General features: G+C 41.7%; 1 protein-coding gene across 2 annotated transcripts; it reads left to right on the forward strand.

The window, feature by feature from the left end:
* Positions 1-1,508: 1,508 nt before the first annotated feature.
* Positions 1,509-17,112, forward strand: LOC102701669 (homeobox-DDT domain protein RLT2-like). Of its 2 annotated transcripts, XM_006644439.3 has the most exons (19): positions 1,509-2,374; positions 2,490-3,008; positions 5,082-5,158; positions 7,065-7,356; positions 7,471-7,583; positions 7,685-7,777; positions 7,857-8,021; positions 8,120-8,342; positions 8,829-8,929; positions 9,581-9,667; positions 9,911-10,045; positions 10,151-10,306; positions 11,384-11,593; positions 11,677-12,393; positions 12,469-13,011; positions 13,973-14,596; positions 14,697-14,801; positions 15,423-15,674; positions 15,921-17,112. In XM_006644439.3, the coding sequence occupies exons 1-19, from the start codon at positions 2,143-2,145 to the stop codon at positions 16,734-16,736; spliced, it is 5,460 nt and encodes a 1,819-aa protein (XP_006644502.3). In that variant the 5' UTR covers positions 1,509-2,142; the 3' UTR covers positions 16,737-17,112. The 2 variants fall into 2 exon arrangements, with proteins under 2 accessions (XP_006644502.3, XP_040376658.1); XM_040520724.1 differs by having other exon boundaries at positions 7,065-7,583.
* Positions 17,113-17,331: the final 219 nt, after the last annotated feature.

Genomic DNA, 17,331 nt, shown 5'->3' on the forward strand with positions numbered 1-17,331 from the left:
GATGCGGAGGACCTAGATCTATATGCTTTCTCGTCCCCTTGCTTCCGGTGCCGACAATGAAGGGGCTCATGGTTGCTTCATATAGAAGGCCACCCTGGAGGATGGAAGTGGAGGCTGCACGTGATTGTCAGCACAAGAATCCGGCCTACAATATCTGGTGGAGGCAATCAAATCGAAGAAAGCTAAAGCAAACAAATGAACACAATGATTTTGATTTACCTATTTTGCGCTGATGTAGTCGAGGAGCGTGGCTGCGTCCGCTGGGTTGCAAGCAGCCGGGTAAGCCACGGCGTGGTTTCCCAGGGAGTGATGCAGAGCCCTGGAGTGCTCTCCCCCTAAATCGAAGCACATTGTCGGAAGACGCCCCCTTTTGGTGAGTGTGATGCTCCCCAGCGATGTGCGTGAATGAGTAGTCCCAATCACGCACTCGGCGACGCATGCAGCCGACAGAGCAGGACTGGCCTAGGGGAAGACGACACAGTCGCCGACGACAAATGAGCCATGGCGACCGGCGAGCTTTTAGCAGGCAAGAGAGGGACATACCTGCTCATTACAGACACGCAAAGGCAATGCATACGGCTGATCTCGAGTAGTAACGACATATTGGACGACATGTGCGGACGTTACCATTAACTACGGTCCAACGCTATCAATGTGTGTCGGATGGGAGCATTCGACGGGCAAGCTTATCGATCCCCGTCTAATGCACTTAGAAACAACTCCGACTTAAGAACACGTCCACTATAGCATTGACACCCAGCACGTCTCATCCACCCATCCCCTCAAAGTTGTTTTCACAATTAAACCTACTGCCAGAACTCATCAGGGCACGTAAAAATACGCTTATTAATTGACCCTCTCAATTGTCACGTAAGCAAATTTAGTGACGCAGAGAAAAAAGATAGAAGAAGAGAAAAACCGTTGGCTTAAATTCACCCGTTGATAATGGTGACAACGTATTATTATAAAATATATTCTTATTATTAGCGTGGATCAGATAAAAGTTGATAATAAGCTCTATTTTTTAAATCTCATACTCTCAAAATCCCCTTGTTACGTTGTTAAAAAAAAGAATCCCCTTATTACGCACCAGGGATCAGAAACAAAAACCTGTTTAGTACGCCAAGCACCTCAGCCGCCCAGACACTGACAGGCCCCACGACCAGTCACGTGCACGGCCGGGTGTCTCACCCCTGCCTCCCGAGTCACCCGCCGCAGAAGATCTCCGCCAGTCTAATCCTAGTCCCCGTCCTTTGTCCAACGAAAGCCTCTCTCCCCTCGTACTACAGCCTACAGGAGATCTAGATCGATCGATCCCTACGAACGAACGAACGAACGAACACGCGCGGTCGCGCACCAACACCAACAGAACCCGCCACCCAGTCACCTTCCTATCAAAGCAACAAAAGCCACCCCAAAGATCAAACCCCAAGAAATCCCAGCACTCCTCTCGTTATTCCGTCCGTCCATCCAAATATATTCCTCCTTTTGTGCTTTAATTTCTCGTCTCGTCACAACTTGTGCGAGCTCTCTTTCTCGTAGGAAAAGATGTCACGCAAAAGAAAAGAAATTACAAGGAAAGTTGGATGAGGAGAAGGGGAAAAAAAAGGCTTGGTACTTTTATTATAGGAGCACAGGGAGAGGGTGGCCGTGTGTGTTTCAGCGCGGCCGCATAGAATGGAAGCGTTCCAAATCGGAACCCAAACCCGGAGGCGCATGAATAATCATCCACCAGTTCGAGTAGTGGTGGCAGTAGAAGCAGTAGCCCTCCCTGTTGCCGTGCTGTTGCTGCTGTTTCCCCCAATCTCCTCCCCATCCCTATCTCCACTCCGCCGCCTCTGCTGCTGCCGTGACGCTGTTCGTGGTGTTCAAGTTGGAATTATTACTGGACTTGCTGTTTTTGCTGCTGCTGCGATCGGTGGTGATATTATTGTTCGGCGCGGAGATCCGGCCGCACATCGGCTCGCCTTTTACTGGGCTGGGGTGTATATTGGCGGACGAGGCATTTCATTGTTGTCGCGGGCGAACCCTGGAGGAGGAAAAGGGTAGGAGTTTTTCCGTGCCTTTGTTGTTTGGCGGTGGCCTCGGGAGGAGGAGTTTGGATCTAGGTTTGAGGGGAGGTGGTGGTCTCCGATCGCCGCCATGGACGACGGGGACGGCGCGGCGGGGAAGGCGCCGGAGGAGGCGGAGGCCCCGGCCGCCGCGGCTGCGTCGACGCCCCCGCCAGCGCCTCCTCCCGCCGCAGGGGCAGCGGCGGCGGCGGCGGGTCCTGTGTCAGCGGGCAGCGCGGGCGCGTCTGGTTCTGGGGAGAAGCCGGTGAAGCGGATGATGAAGAGCCCCTACCAGCTCGAGGTCCTCGAGAAGACGTATGCAGGTGCGTTAATTTTGATGACTTTTGGAACGCTTTGGAGATTTTTTGAAACGAATTTTGGGTGTTTTTTCGGATTTGAGGTTTTCGTGTTGAGGGATGTGATTTTGGTTTGGTGCAGTGGAGCAGTACCCGTCGGAGACGCTGCGGGCGGAGCTGTCCGCGAAGATAGGCTTGTCGGACAGGCAGCTGCAAATGTGGTTCTGCCACCGGCGGCTCAAGGACCGGAAGCCTCCCACAAAACGGCAACGAAGGGAGGAAGAGGCTGCAGCGGGGCCATTGATGGCACCTCCACCAGTGTTGCCGCCACCAACACTGCCGCTGGCAAGTGGTGAGCTACTGATCAGCGGTAGCAGCCCATATGATGAGCCACCGCCGATGCCTCCTGTTCATTCGCGAAGGGGTGCAGGGCGGTCCTCAGCTGTGCCTAGGTTATCTGCGCCGGATATTGGGCGGAGGTATTATGAGCCTTTGCCAGTAATGATACCGCCACCAATGTCATCGATGCAGCTCACAACATCTGAGCTCCGGGTAATTCATTCTGTGGAGTCACAGCTTGGGGAGCCACTGAGGGAGGATGGGCCAGTGCTTGGAATTGAGTTTGATCCACTTCCTCCTGGCTCCTTCGGCGCACCAATAGGTATGTATGCCAAAACCCTGTGCAGTTCCTATGATTAAGCTAAATAATCTTCAAACTGTCTTGCTGAACTGAAAGTGTCAAATTTACATGATTTCTCGGTTGAGACTTGAATGCTTGTGATGTTCTTAGTCATCTTTTTAAATGCTCGTGATGTATTTAGTCACAGCTAAGACAAAGTTCATTTGCATTTTTAACTCTACAGTTGGTGAAATCAAATAATTTAGTTTACTTTGTTGCTAGTTTTTACTGTAAGTAGGGAAGTTGCGATAAGATGTTATGGGATTGAGAGGGTATTTATTGAATAAAGTTGATTTACTGGAGATGTTATGAGGATGCACAAAAATGTTTGATCGATAAATAATGTTTCAAAACCAAAGGTAAATTTTGAGTTCTTGACAAGTTGCATTATTTGCAAGACCATGTTGTAAAGTATTAATATTCCTGATGATTGATTTAGTCGAAATGATGTATTGCAAGCATTTCAAATAAGCTCAAAAACTACCAAGCTGCTTAATAAAACTAGCTGAAATTTCTATGAAAAATTTGGAGAGCTACACTTAAGTTCATACATCTATAACTATTATAATATGGGCGGACCATGATCAACGTCATATATCTTTCTCTTTGCCCTCAATTAATGTGGTAAATTCTGGACCTTTAAAGTGAACCTGATTGCTCCTTTTAGCCTTTTTCTGAACAGTATAATACACATACAGCTGTACTATACCCAGGGTCCGCATAAGTGTTTTGTAGGTCGAAACTGCACCCCTGCCGTTTAGCGAAAACTGCCAATTATCGCGCAAAAACCGTGTAAATTTAAATCCAAAAAAATTGAATTGAGCTGCCGCGGTTTTCAAGGCAAAACCACACAATATGTGTGATAATTGCGGCGGTTTTTGCAATATCAATAATCGCGGTTTGGGTGTGAAAACCACGTGATATGTCACGATATATGTTGAGATTATCGCGATATATTACCACGAATTGTTTTCATATTGTTACCATTTTTTTAAAAAAAATGATATCTTGCAAAATTTTACAAATCGTACCATGGCTTACCGAAGCCATGCCCTCGTGGCAGCTTTGCAAACCCTGACTATGCCTATGATTATACACTATCCACCCTAACTGTCACCAATTGTTTCTTGCTTTTATTTTTTCATCTTCCCTATGCATTGCTATACTTCTTTATTGCCATTGTTGCACAACCTCCTGATAACTATTTACATGAAAAGAATCATTTTTTTCTGCTAGTTCTTATAGTACCTAGTCATGACCTACCTTGCTTTCTATGTTATAGCTGTTTTCTTTCACTTTATGTTATGTGAGTGTTCCACGTATTTTCCTCTACATTCTGTTGCACCATGGTGAGGTTGGCGACAAGCAGGGTGGGAAGGACTGGGAGGGAGAGGGGATGTGTGAGGGGAGTTTGAAGTCTCATAGATGAGGTAGTGTGTAAAGCCATGCCTCCAAAATTCACACTAGTTTGCTCTACACATTGAGCGGACCCACGTTCGCATAGTATTCCACTTACACTTTTGTCCCCATTTTGTATAAAAAGATTAACCTAGGGATACCATGGTTGAAGCACCAAGGCTTATAGGCAGGCCCTCACCCACCTAAGCTTCTAAGGTGGTACTAAACCACCACTATATATCCACTTCTAGACTACATAAGTCTAAACCATATTACTACTAGGCTTCAAATGAGCTGTGGTGTTACACAGTGAGAACCTGAGAGGCATAGTCCTGGTGTGGGCTGTGTGGCCAGGATAGCATTTACAGGAGTGACAACGGTGGCATCAAATGCAGGGGGCATTTGTACAAAGGTGTCACTGTCCAGCGTGTTTTTGCAAGATGGTGCTTAGACAGGGGTTTAAGTCAATTCTCGCCCTCTACTGTTATACTAGGAAACAATAGATGAACCTGGCATATGTCTAAATGTTATATTCCCGAGCTTATCTATTTGGTGAATAAAGTATTTGTGTAGATTCTCTTCATAGCATTTATATAATAACCTTTTTTTAATATAGTTTTAATTGCTGACGCTCATTTCCTTATGTATTATGAACAGTTCCAGAGCAACCAAAGCAGCCTGTGCGATCTTATGATACAAAGATATATTCTAGGCATGATTCAAAGCTCTTAAAGGTATATCTTTAGGAAAATTCCAGATTTTGTGAGTTATAGAACTGTGTTGTGTTTTTCAATTGAATAAACTGGCTTTGGTTTTGTGTGCTCACCTTCTGGAGTAGCATTGCTTCAGTTTTAAGATGTCATAGCAGTGAATTGACGATGTGATCTTTATTACATTGTTGGCTCATTTGATATACAAGTATATGTGGCAATGAATGTTGGTGAGTCCACTCTACTGACCAGTTAGTCCCAAGTGGAGAAGCTCTGTGCCCCATTCGAATGAGGCCATCTAAGTCATCGCTTTTACACAGCTTACCCAATCATCCCAAAATAGATGTTGTATTTGGATGTAACAAATGATAAGAATGTTTGGGATTTGATCATTCCATGAACCACCTTACCCAGTTTGCTTGTAAACCTCCATTTCATGGCTTCACCCTCATCGAGGGCCAGTTGTAACATTTCTGAGGTCCTGAGTGAGATAAGAATGGATGCCTTTTATTCAAAGAAAAAACAGATACAATTACTTTACATTACAACTGCTAAAATTGGAATGCATAGAAACAGAAGTTACTCATAATCAAAATTCTTTTGGGGGAAACTATTAACTATAACATGCTAATTGAGAACGCGCCCCCACGTCCCCCCTCTCCCCTAAAAAAGGAAGAAAAGAAAAATATTTGGAGAAATACTCCCTCCAGTCTTTAATATTTGTCGTTAGGACAAACAATTTTAGGCACAAGATAGTTCATTTGGTTGTCCAAAACGTCATGTATTAGTGACTGGAGGTAGTAGAAAAATATTTTATCTGGTCAAAATATCAGTAAGAACACATGAGCCTAAACAGTTCATAAAATTTATGGAAAGTTGTTTAGTGGTTAGATCTCGGTAAACATTCTGTGAAATGTGCTATAATTGGGCAGTGTTAATCTGTACCCTTTTCAACCCTGACGCAGTTGTCTTAAACCAAAATCACAAAAAAAGTTTGGGATATTATCTCATAGTGCCGGTCCCGTGTTCTACTGTTATTTTAATAGGTAATCAAAGAAGAATAATTGGGAGGAGATACCATGTATGCAACAACTATGTGTGGGGTTCCGATATTGTCAGTGCAAATTGAAATTATTGTACTATCATAGACAAGTTGGTCGGAAATCTCTTAAGTTTTGGCTCGCCCCCTTTAATCATTTGTTTTGCGATAAAGAGGGGTGGAATGAGAAGGCTACTAGCATACTATGTTGGCATCTTGCTTTGTGACTTGGCAGATTGGATCTTACTTGCTCGTCACTGTGAGCACGTAGGCTATGCTGTAGTCTTTATGAGTTGCAGTGGCAGCCCACAAGAACTAGACACTGGTTTTAGTGCATGGGCTGGAGGCCCCAAAATTTGGGGGCCCTGCGTGTTTTTTGCGGCTGCCCTGTCCCCATCCCCTGCTCTTGCCTAGACGTAAACAGTAACACTGCATTGAACAAGGTGTGTTGTAAGGCCATTAGGCGTGAGTTGGTGCCAACGCATATTGCACGTGGAACATTTATTGTGTATTGTTAGCGGTCTTGTTAATGTCATGTCTTCACCTTACAAAAAGGGAAATAGCATCGTGTTTGTGTGCATACATTTGTTGTGCTCATCTCGCAATACCTGCATACTTTGTCATTTTGTGGTTCGAGTGACCGTTTTAATGGAAGTGTTACCTGTCTATTGAACTTTTTCCTTATTTACATTTGGCCATTTTATATATATCCTCTTCTTGGTGATCCTCCATGCTACTATCTTTACAATTTTGCTCATCTCTCAATAGATCTATATTTGAAAATTGAGATTGAATATACTCTTTGTATCATTGTTTTTTTGTAAGTCCTGAATTTTCCCTTCGATTTGTTCATGCCTATTTAATATTTTGTTGTTCCTCTTTGCAACTTAGGGCTCAGCTTTCTTCCCCAGCGTGGAACACCCATTTGTTCCAAATTCAATTGGTGGGAAGAGAAAGTTAATGGTCGGTAATCCACCCCCGGTTCACCCTCATGCTGGATCACGGGCAGTGCATGAGTATCAATTTCTTCCTGAGCAGCCAAGTGATAGGTATGAGGGATCAAGCAGGTCTCGTTATTATGACATGCCTGTTGAAGCATCGAATTCGAGGATGTCATCCCACACACCAGGATCGCAGCTTCTCCATGGATCTGAGGAGGCAGCTCTTGGTTATCCTTTCCAAGGTCAAATATCTGGTTCTGGCCTTTTACCTCAATCAGGCAGGCCTGAGGTGCTTCCAGCTGTGCCAACAGATTATGAGATGATTCAGTCTAATAGCGACCTTAATTCTGTTCCAGTTGAAGGCCAGTATGGTATTTCTCAGGTTGCTGGATTTGAAAACTCACTTCTACCATCTGAAAGAAGAGCCTATCATGACGAAGATGGTTCTCGAGTGGATAGAAAGCGAAAAGTATGATCTCCCTCTGACCCCATATAGTCATATTTTCATATTTCTTCATATCCATACATATTAGTTATAGACATATTGAATTTATTTGCCATCTGCTGCAGCACAACGAGGAAGCAAAAATTGCAAAGGAAGTTGAAGCTCATGAAAAACGAATTAGAAAGGAGCTTGAAAAACAGGACATGATGAAGAGAAAGGTATGTCTTGCTATTATTGCTTTAGATCATTTGATTCGTATGTTTAGATCAGAAGTCATTTACAGTTTCATGCCGGCAGAGAGAGGAACAGATGCGCAAGGAGATGGAGAGACATGATCGTGAAAGAAGAAAAGAAGAAGAGAGATTGCTGCGTGAGAGGCAGAGAGAACAAGAGAGGTTCCAAAGAGAGCAAAGGCGTGAACATGAGCGTATGGAGAAGTTTATGCAGAAACAGTCTAGACGAGTTAGTTTTCAAGTTCATATTATGTAAACTGCAATACAGTGTAGCATCTGTATTAGTACCATTGTTTAGTAATATATGTTATGTCTACCTGTGTGCAGGCAGAGAAGCAGAGGCAAAAGGAGGAGCTCCGGAAGGAGAAAGAGGCTGCAAGGCAAAAGGCTGCCAACGAAAGAGCCACAGCACGCAGAATTGCACGGGAATACATGGAACTTGTGGAAGATGAGCGTTTGGAACTAATGGAATTGGCAGCACAAAGCAAAGGGTTGCCATCCATGCTTTATCTTGACAGTGACACGCTGCAGCAGCTTGATTCATTTAGAGGTATTTTGAATTTTTGGCCAAGTTAGACTTTTTTAGTACTACATTGTGCCAGAAGTAAATGTTCACTGCCAATGGCTTTGTGAGAGTTGTTTCAGTTCTTGTGCATCCCTAATAGAATGTATATTGCTAGAGTAAAAAAAATAACAGTACTTTAGTCTTTATCTATATATATACTCTTCTTTATGGATCAGATCTGTAGACTTGGTTAAATATCCGAAGATGGAAATTGTTGTGTACACTTCCTAGGGTCAATGCACGCACATTTAAAGTAGTGTACTGCTTCAAATCAAATGATGCAAGCTAGTAGTGACTGAAGGAACATCCATTTCTACTTTTGCCTATTATTTGCTTGGTAGCGAAACTTTTCTATTACAAACAGTTTCGATAATAGAATTTCATGTAATTCCAAATTCGTACATGGTTTCTGAAGTTTAACCAAATAATGTGGTATTATGTGATTATTGATTGATTGTTCCCTTCATCTAGGCATGTTGAGTCCATTTCCCCCTGAAGTGGTGAGACTGAAGGTGCCATTTTCGATAAAGCCTTGGACAGTATCTGAGGATAATGTTGGAAATCTTTTGATGGTAAACCTAAAAGCTATGATGTATTCCTTTCATGTAGTATACCTTTAGTTTCAGTAATAGAGATCTGATATCTTAAAACTTGTGAGGCCTCCTAGTGGTACCACAAGAATGCATAACGTTGATTTGCACATTATATTATTCCTCAGATGTTAAAGTACAAAAAAGGAGATCACTGCTTTTCTTTGCTTGAAATGGTAATTGTAACTATTTTGCTTGTAAAAGAGACTCATATTCTATCCATGCAGATTGACAAATAAGTAGACCTTTTAATACATTATCATCAGGTCTATATGAATATATAGTAGAAGTGTTTGCTTCATATACAGATGGCACATTGCAGCGATCCTTCTTATAAAACAATAGACTAGTCTTTTATGACCTTATTGGTTTTCTCTTGTTTACGACATTGTTCTGATGTCACTAGAGACATTTCCTTATGGTTTGCTAGTGCTAATTAAAAATGTAAAGTATCATTTTATGCACAAAATTTGGTAATAGATCTTAATGATGCTCTATATTTATAGCTCACCACATCTTTACAGATGGTAAATGCTACATCTGATTCTTAGTTGCATAATTCCATTCTATTGTATATGCCAATGTTAGTTAGGGAAACTGACAAACTGTTGCTAAATACTAACTGCATTGCAGGTGTGGAAATTCTCTATTACTTTTGCTGATTTTCTTGGGCTTTCTTCAGTTACACTTGATGAGTTTATTCAGTCTCTCCATGATTACGTAAGTTTTTTTTTTTTAATTTGGGGGAGGAATATGTAATAGTTTGGCATGTACTATTGTCATAATGGTAAAAACAAGTAATATATTTGTGTGATATACTGCTTTTGTTGAAATTTTGAATCTGTTTGGTGATTTAGCCTTTTTAGTCTTCAAACATACTATCTTGGAGTGCTAATGTTGAATTATGTAATTTTTAGCAGTTAATCATGCTTATCCTGATTGATCTTCACATCTGTTTTCTAGGATTCAAGGTTTTTGGGGGAACTGCACATTGCTCTGCTGAAATCCATCATAAAGGACATTGAAGATGTCTCCCGAACTCCATCAGTTGCATTGGGGGTGAATCCAGGAGGTGGTCATCCACAAATTGTTGAAGGGGTGCGCATGCATGTGTCTTTTGTTTCAAACCTCAAGCTTTTTGTCTTTTAAGTTATTTTTGCTCTGTATGCTACTATACTTGAAAGCTTCAGTATCTTTTTGTAGGCATATGCTTGGGGGTTCAATATACGAAGCTGGCAACGCCACCTGAATGTTCTTACTTGGCCTGAAATATTACGACAATTTGCTTTATCTGCTGGTTTGGGGCCTCAGTTAAAGAAAAGGGATGCTGAAGGTGTTTATTCTCGAGATGATAATGAGGTACAGCACTATCTGATGCTATACACGTCTTTCACTCTGTAAGATAATTCCATCTTGAAAATTGTCATGATATTTGTTTTATCTCAGTGATCCGAAAAAAATCGTGTGAATTCTCCATCTAATACTTTGTGTAATGCTCAATTTTCTGAGATTCAAAAGGGCCACCTGGGTCTCCTGCGTTTTCGAGAAAAAAAAAGCGCCACCTGGATGTAGCCAGGAATACTAAGGTCACATCCTATTTGATAGTGTGATTCTTGAAATTTAGTGTACTGAATGTTGGGCAATGAGTGATACCGATCAAATAATGATAAGTTTAGAATTTTCTTTCAAATAATTAACTTAAAGTTGGCGTTTTTATTTTCAAATTCTTGAAAAAAAAATTAGTATGCTCTTTTTGTCTGGCATGCTCCAAAATTCCGGATCAGACCTCCTATCAGTTTTTTCTCTGATGGATTCATGGATGCTTTCTTAATGGAGTATCCAACTTCTGGATTTCAGACAAGAATAGTCAGAGTTGCACTAGTGATGACCATTTTCTCTAACATTTAAGAAAGATGGTTCCTTCCAATAATATTATCTCTGGAATTACTTGACTCAGACAAGGGTTATAGAACTAACTACTATCTAGGAAATTGACAGCTTCCGCTGGTAGATAGGAGTGTTGGGGACCGCCAATTAGTATTGGAGGAGCAGAAATGCAGAATCAGGGCCAGCCTATGAGCTTGCAAAGGCAACTCAGGGCCAGCCTATGAGCTTGCAAAGGCAACATCATTCCTCGCTATCGTGCATCGTGCCATGACTCCCTCTTGCATATCCCACGAAGCAAGACCCCAGTGGTCTCTTCCATCCCTTGAGCCTTGATTTCCTGATAATAGCCACAGCTGCCAGGCAGCAAATTGCCTACCCAGTCCAAGTTAGTCGACAACTCAATATCTAGTATTCTCTTGCCTGACTTGGCCTGCAAATCAAGTCAGAGATTTCAGGAGATGATTAGCTTGCTCAAAACTTATTTTTATCTGTTCATAACCAAAAACATCCTGAAGAGCTTTGATAACATCAGTACAAAATTTGATGCAGGGTCATGATGGTAAGAACGTCATATCCACGCTCCGAAATGGTTCCGCAGCTGTGAATGCTGCTGCTTTGATGAAAGAAAGAGGCTACACCCATCGCCGTAGATCTCGGCACCGTCTTACTCCTGGAACCGTAAAATTTGCTGCTTTCCATGTGTTATCCCTTGAAGGAAGTAAAGGTCTCACAATATTGGAAGTTGCAGAAAGAATCCAGGTATATTTCTGCTAGCTCCATTTTGCTTTGTGATTTTCTTCTTTTGTCCTATAGTTGAATGACTTTGGTGTTTTTTTGTTTAGAAATCTGGATTGAGAGACCTCACAACAAGCAAGACGCCTGAGGCGTCTATAGCTGCTGCATTGTCAAGGGATACAAAACTTTTTGAGCGAACTGCTCCTTCAACATACTGCGTCAAGTCTCCTTATAGAAAAGATCCAGTTGATTCTGAGGTTGTGTTGTCATCAGCACGAGAAAAGATTAGGGCTTTTCATAATGTGCTTTCTGACTCTGAAGCTGAAAAGGAGGCAGATGGTGCTGAGAGGGATGAAGATTCTGAATGTGATGATGCTGATGCTGATGATGATCCTGATGGTGATGATGTGAATATTGATGTGGGAGATGGCAAGGATCCCCTAATTGGTCTTAAAGAACAGGATGGTGTACCAATTACAACTGCAGTAGATAGCACAAAGAGGGAAGAAGAAATAGAGGGTGCATTAACTCAACCAAGTAGTCTTAATAAATCTGGAAAAGAGGTTCTCAATCCTTCTTTAGACAAGCCCAGTTCAGCAAATACATCTAGTGATTCACCTGTCAGAGACTCATCAGATTGTCATGAAATAGCTCCTAGTGATGCTGAAGATCAGGAGATTGATGAAAGCAACCAAGGTGAATCTTGGGTCCAGGGATTAGCAGAAGGTGACTACTGTGACCTTAGTGTCGAAGAACGGCTCAATGCACTGGTCGCACTTGTTGGCATTGCCAATGAAGGGAACTCTATTCGAGCTGTGCTTGAGGTAATGATCTTACATAAAATATCCCTCAATCTTGTTGTTTTTCTTTTTGATAACACCTGATCATGAGTCTTTCAGGAACGCTTGGAATCAGCAAATGCCTTAAAAAAGCAAATGTGGGCAGAGGCACAACATGATAAGAGACGTACCAAGGAAGAGTTTGCCAGCAGAGTGCAATATAATTCCAACATGAATTTGAAGGCTGATGTAAATCAAGAAAATGGTACTGAGAGTACTACAACTCCATGTCATAATGTTGATAAAGATAATGATGGAAATGCTGGGGTTGTGAATAATAATAATGAGATAATTGACCATAACAGCAATGCTGTTAACACATCTTATGAGAGGAATGGTTCAGGGCAGGACATAACTGCAACAGCAGATACTTTGTCGGTTCAGCAGTATGCTTATGCTGATAAAACACGCTCTCAGTTGAGATCGTACATTGGTCATAGAGCAGAGCAGCTCTTTGTTTATAGGTCACTGCCCCTAGGACAGGATCGGAGACGAAACCGATATTGGCAGTTTTCAACTTCTGCATCACCAAATGACCCTGGTTCAGGACGGATTTTTTTCGAATCCAGAGATGGATACTGGAGGGTTCTTGACTCAGGGGAGGTAACTGTTTTTCTTTTCGTACCATTTAATTCAACTTGATTACTACCATCTCTCTCAAGTAAAAAGTGTCACATTTTCGGTTATGTGCATTCAACCTTTGTGAATCATGAATATTTATTTGCATTGGACACAGTTAAATGGTACACGTAGACTTGTCCCAAAATTACTTCCATGAAATTATATTTTCCCCATATCTTGATTAAAAAGTGGTACACGTAGACTTGATTACCACTATCTCTCTCGAGTAAAAAGTGGTACATTTTGTGCATGTGCAGTCAACCTTTGTGAATCATGAATATTTGTTTGCATTGGACACACTGAAATGGAAATGGTACACGTAGACTTGTCCCTAAAAATACTTCCTTGGAATTATAGTTCCCCAATGTCCTACAAATATATTACAGTAGGAATAAGTTGTCATTTTCATTTTTGACGTCCTTGAAACTGCATGTTTGTTTGATTGTTTTATGGGTATTATGTTAATTTGTATTTCTTTCCTTTTCTGTATGCTATAATTGTTCAAATGCAATGTGTTAATCCACCTATGAGGATTGAATCAGATTCATGTTACATGTCCACATGCTCCATACTGTCATCTAATATTATAATGGCCTCTGGTCTTAAACTCCACATTGTGCAAGTACAACTACTTGTTTGAAATATAAACCTAATGCCACTATTTGCCACTAAATGGTGAATTTCTTGTACTCTAATTTCCATCCAGCTATTTACAGTTTTGAGTTTGAGACATACATAATATTGTTAGAGATTATCTGCATTTTTTCGCCACTAGTACCCACTCTTCATGCTTGGATAACAGTGATTGTGCAGTTCATCATATCCTCATTAAGTAGAAATATGATTGCTTTATTCTCATTTTTTAGATAGTGAGCACTACTTTTGGCCAGAATTGTAAATTATGCTCTCTAAACTTTGTACGTTTTATATAATGAAAATGCAGGCATTTGATTCTTTAGTAGCTTCCCTTGATACACGTGGCAGCAGGGAAGCACAGTTGCATTCAATGCTACAAAGGATCGAACCAACCTTTAAGGAGGCTATTAAGAGGAAAAACGGTGCAGTTGTAGAACAATCAGCTGGAAGGTATCTAAAGAATGGAGCTATGGAAATGATTAGGGCAAGTTCTCGTAGTGAGTTTGGAAGCCCAAGCAGTAGTCTTTCTGGTATCACTTCTGATAGTGCCATAGCATTTTCAGATTCTTTCAAAATAGAGCTTGGGCGTAATGATGTTGAGAAGACTGCTATTTCAAAAAGAGCAGATGGTTTTATAAGATGGATGTGGAGGGAATGCAATGATCTCAAATTGACCTGTACCATGAAATGTGGCAAGAAAAGATGCTCTGAGTTGATTCATTCTTGTACCTACTGCTATCAGATTTACTTGGCTGAAGAAAGGCACTGCTCTTCTTGCCACATGATTTTTAAATCTATTCACAATTTTTCTGACCACACATCACAATGCGAGGAGAAGCGAAGAACTGATCATAACTGGAAGATGCAAACTGCAGATCATTCTATTCCTGTAGGAATGAGATTGCTCAAATTGCAGTTATCAACCATTGAGGTCAAGAAACATGTTTTTTGTTTGTCACCTGCTTCTCAGTTTTTTTTATTACAAGTTGGGCCTTTTGGAAACCTGTTAGCATTTTTATTTTACTTTACAGGCTTCTATTCCACCAGAAGCAATCCAACCATTTTGGACTGATGGTTATCGAAAATCTTGGGGTGTGAAGTTGCACTCTACAGCTTCCTTGGAGGAATTATTCCAGGTTCTGGATTTGTTCTCCTTCAGTTACACGAGTTTCATTTTTGACTTGCATACATCTATTACCTTTTGGTGCAATTGGGTTGTTAAGCTTGAACTTTATCTAGCTACAAATAGTTGAGGTACATGATTGAGGATTTAAACAACGGCAAACAAGGAATAATTGAGAACAAATTCATTTTTTGTTGACACAGTGTATCATATGTTGAATCACTAAAATAGCTTGTCTCACCTTAGTTTTCATTTATAAGGCTGGGTTTGCATCAAATAGACCAGGACCATGGTTGATTAAACCATGTGAATTTCATCCTTACCGAAGATTTTGAAATGAAATACTGAACTACCAGATCACAAGGATGCTGTGAAGGACGCCAACCATTTTCTTTAAGAATTTACAATTTATTGATGGCTCTGCCTTTTATCTTATTTCTGTTACCTTCTGAAAACTAACACTACGGTGGTATATTTACATGATTTATGTTGTGACAGTGATACTTGTGTGTTTGTCAATATATCTGTACAGATGCATGGATCACACACACGCTACTGTGTTGTGGACCCTTCATACCTCTTTGATTTATCTACCTTGCACCTTAATATCATGGCTGATTACACTTCCTTGTAGATGTTGACACTGCTGGAAGGTGCAATAAAAAGGGACTACCTATCTTCAGATTTTGAAACAACAAAGGAGCTGCTTAACTTAAACACACAAGATACTGCATCCCAGAATCATGTTGGACTGTCTGGATCTGCTGCTGTACTTCCATGGGTTCCTGCCACTACTGCTGCAATCGCACTACGAATGTTAGACCTAGACTCAGCAGTCTCATACATACAAAATCAGAAGATGGAGAGAGACGGTGGAGATTTCGTGGTAAGGTTTCATGCTCGACCTCAAAGTTTCTTTCTGTGCTTTGGTAATCACATGTACTAGATGCTGTAGTTGGCCTTTTCATCGTGAGCTACCTTCTTGCACTACTGCATTTATACAGTTAACATGAAATGTTTCCATATGTTTGAGATTATGATTTTTTTTTTTTTGACAATCTGCACATTTGCTGTTTGTGATGGTACCATCAGTTTCCTTTCAGTTTGTAATTTTTCTCCCTTCGTTGTGCAGAAGCCTCCATCAAGGTTTGCGGTTGTTAAGAATGCACAAGAATTAGAGCCACTGGAAGCTACTGGTTTTGACCTGTATGATGGAAGGTGGGTCGCTGGTAGTGGCCGTCGGGGTCGTGGACGAGGAAGTAGAGGAGGAGGTAGCAGGGGAGGCAGAGGCCGAAGTCGAGGTGGAAGGGTCCCAAGAGGTATTAGTAGCTCATCTAGGATCGGATTTAAGGATGAAAATGAATCCTCAAGGAAGAACGCTCGTCGAGGGCGTACTACTCGTGGTCGCAGGCGAGGACGCCGAACTGTTAGGCCACGGCAACCATCTGAGGGCAGAGGCAGATCGATTCCCAAGGAAAATCTGTTGGGGAGCTTTAGCATGCTTAGCAATGCAAAACCCGCCACTGTTGAGGAGTCTCCAAGGAGCTCAGGTGCTGATGAGTGGGGCTTGGATAACAGAAGGCCATACATTGAAGGTGATGAGAACAGTTCTGGGTCTCAGTCAGATCAATCAGAAGATAATGAGGAAAACGGCCAACCCATGGACGAGGAGTACGACGAGCAGGTTCCAAATTATTCGAGAGGCTATTCTGGTGGCTCCAGGCCCCATGGCATGATAGATGATGAGAGCGAAGAGGAGGATGAAGATGCTGAAGGCGATGATGACGGGGAGGAAGATGATGTGGACCATGCGGTTGATGATGTTGATGCTGAGATGGACGATGACGATGATATAGGTGATGATGGTGAAGATGGTGGTGATGGTGGAGAGGCGAATGCTGATGAAGATGAAGGCGCTTCGTCGTATTCATCCGAGTACAGCGACTAAGATTGGCAAGAAGAGGCCTTAGGCGTCCTATGCCATATCCCTAAATTTCCAGTGGATGTCTAGGGGCGGATCGGGGGACATTAGGTCCTATTGAAGTAGCGGGCATTAGTTGCCCTTGTGGGTGAAATGCTAGGGGCGGATCAGAGGACTGTTTGATAGGTGGGCTGTGGGCATGTAATACTGCAGGCTCTTGATTATCTCGGCGTAGCGAAGCTGTCCGGTCAACCGGGCTGTGTGAAGCTGTACTTTGCTGGTTTAATATGTTGGGATTGATGCATACTATGTGCCAAGGCAAAGTGTAGGGTGTGATCCAGAGAAAAAAAAAACCAATTGACATATTTGCGAACTAAAAAGTAATTGAATAAATTACATGTTTTACCAATCTAAAAGAAAGGTTAGAAAATAAATTACGATGAAAAAAATCATAAAATTAATTCTAAATCTAAGATTGAAAATTTAAATTTTAGCTTTTGAGAAACGAAAAGATAAAACTGTAAGTTTACCTTAATGGTTGCCAACATATGTTTAGTGTTTTTGCTTCGTTACATCTATTTGTATATGCTTTAGGTGATGGACTGCTAGGTATAACTTGCGA

Source organism: Oryza brachyantha, chromosome 1, assembly GCF_000231095.2.
Source record: "Oryza brachyantha chromosome 1, ObraRS2, whole genome shotgun sequence".
In the NCBI taxonomy this organism is placed as follows: domain Eukaryota; kingdom Viridiplantae; phylum Streptophyta; class Magnoliopsida; order Poales; family Poaceae; genus Oryza; species Oryza brachyantha.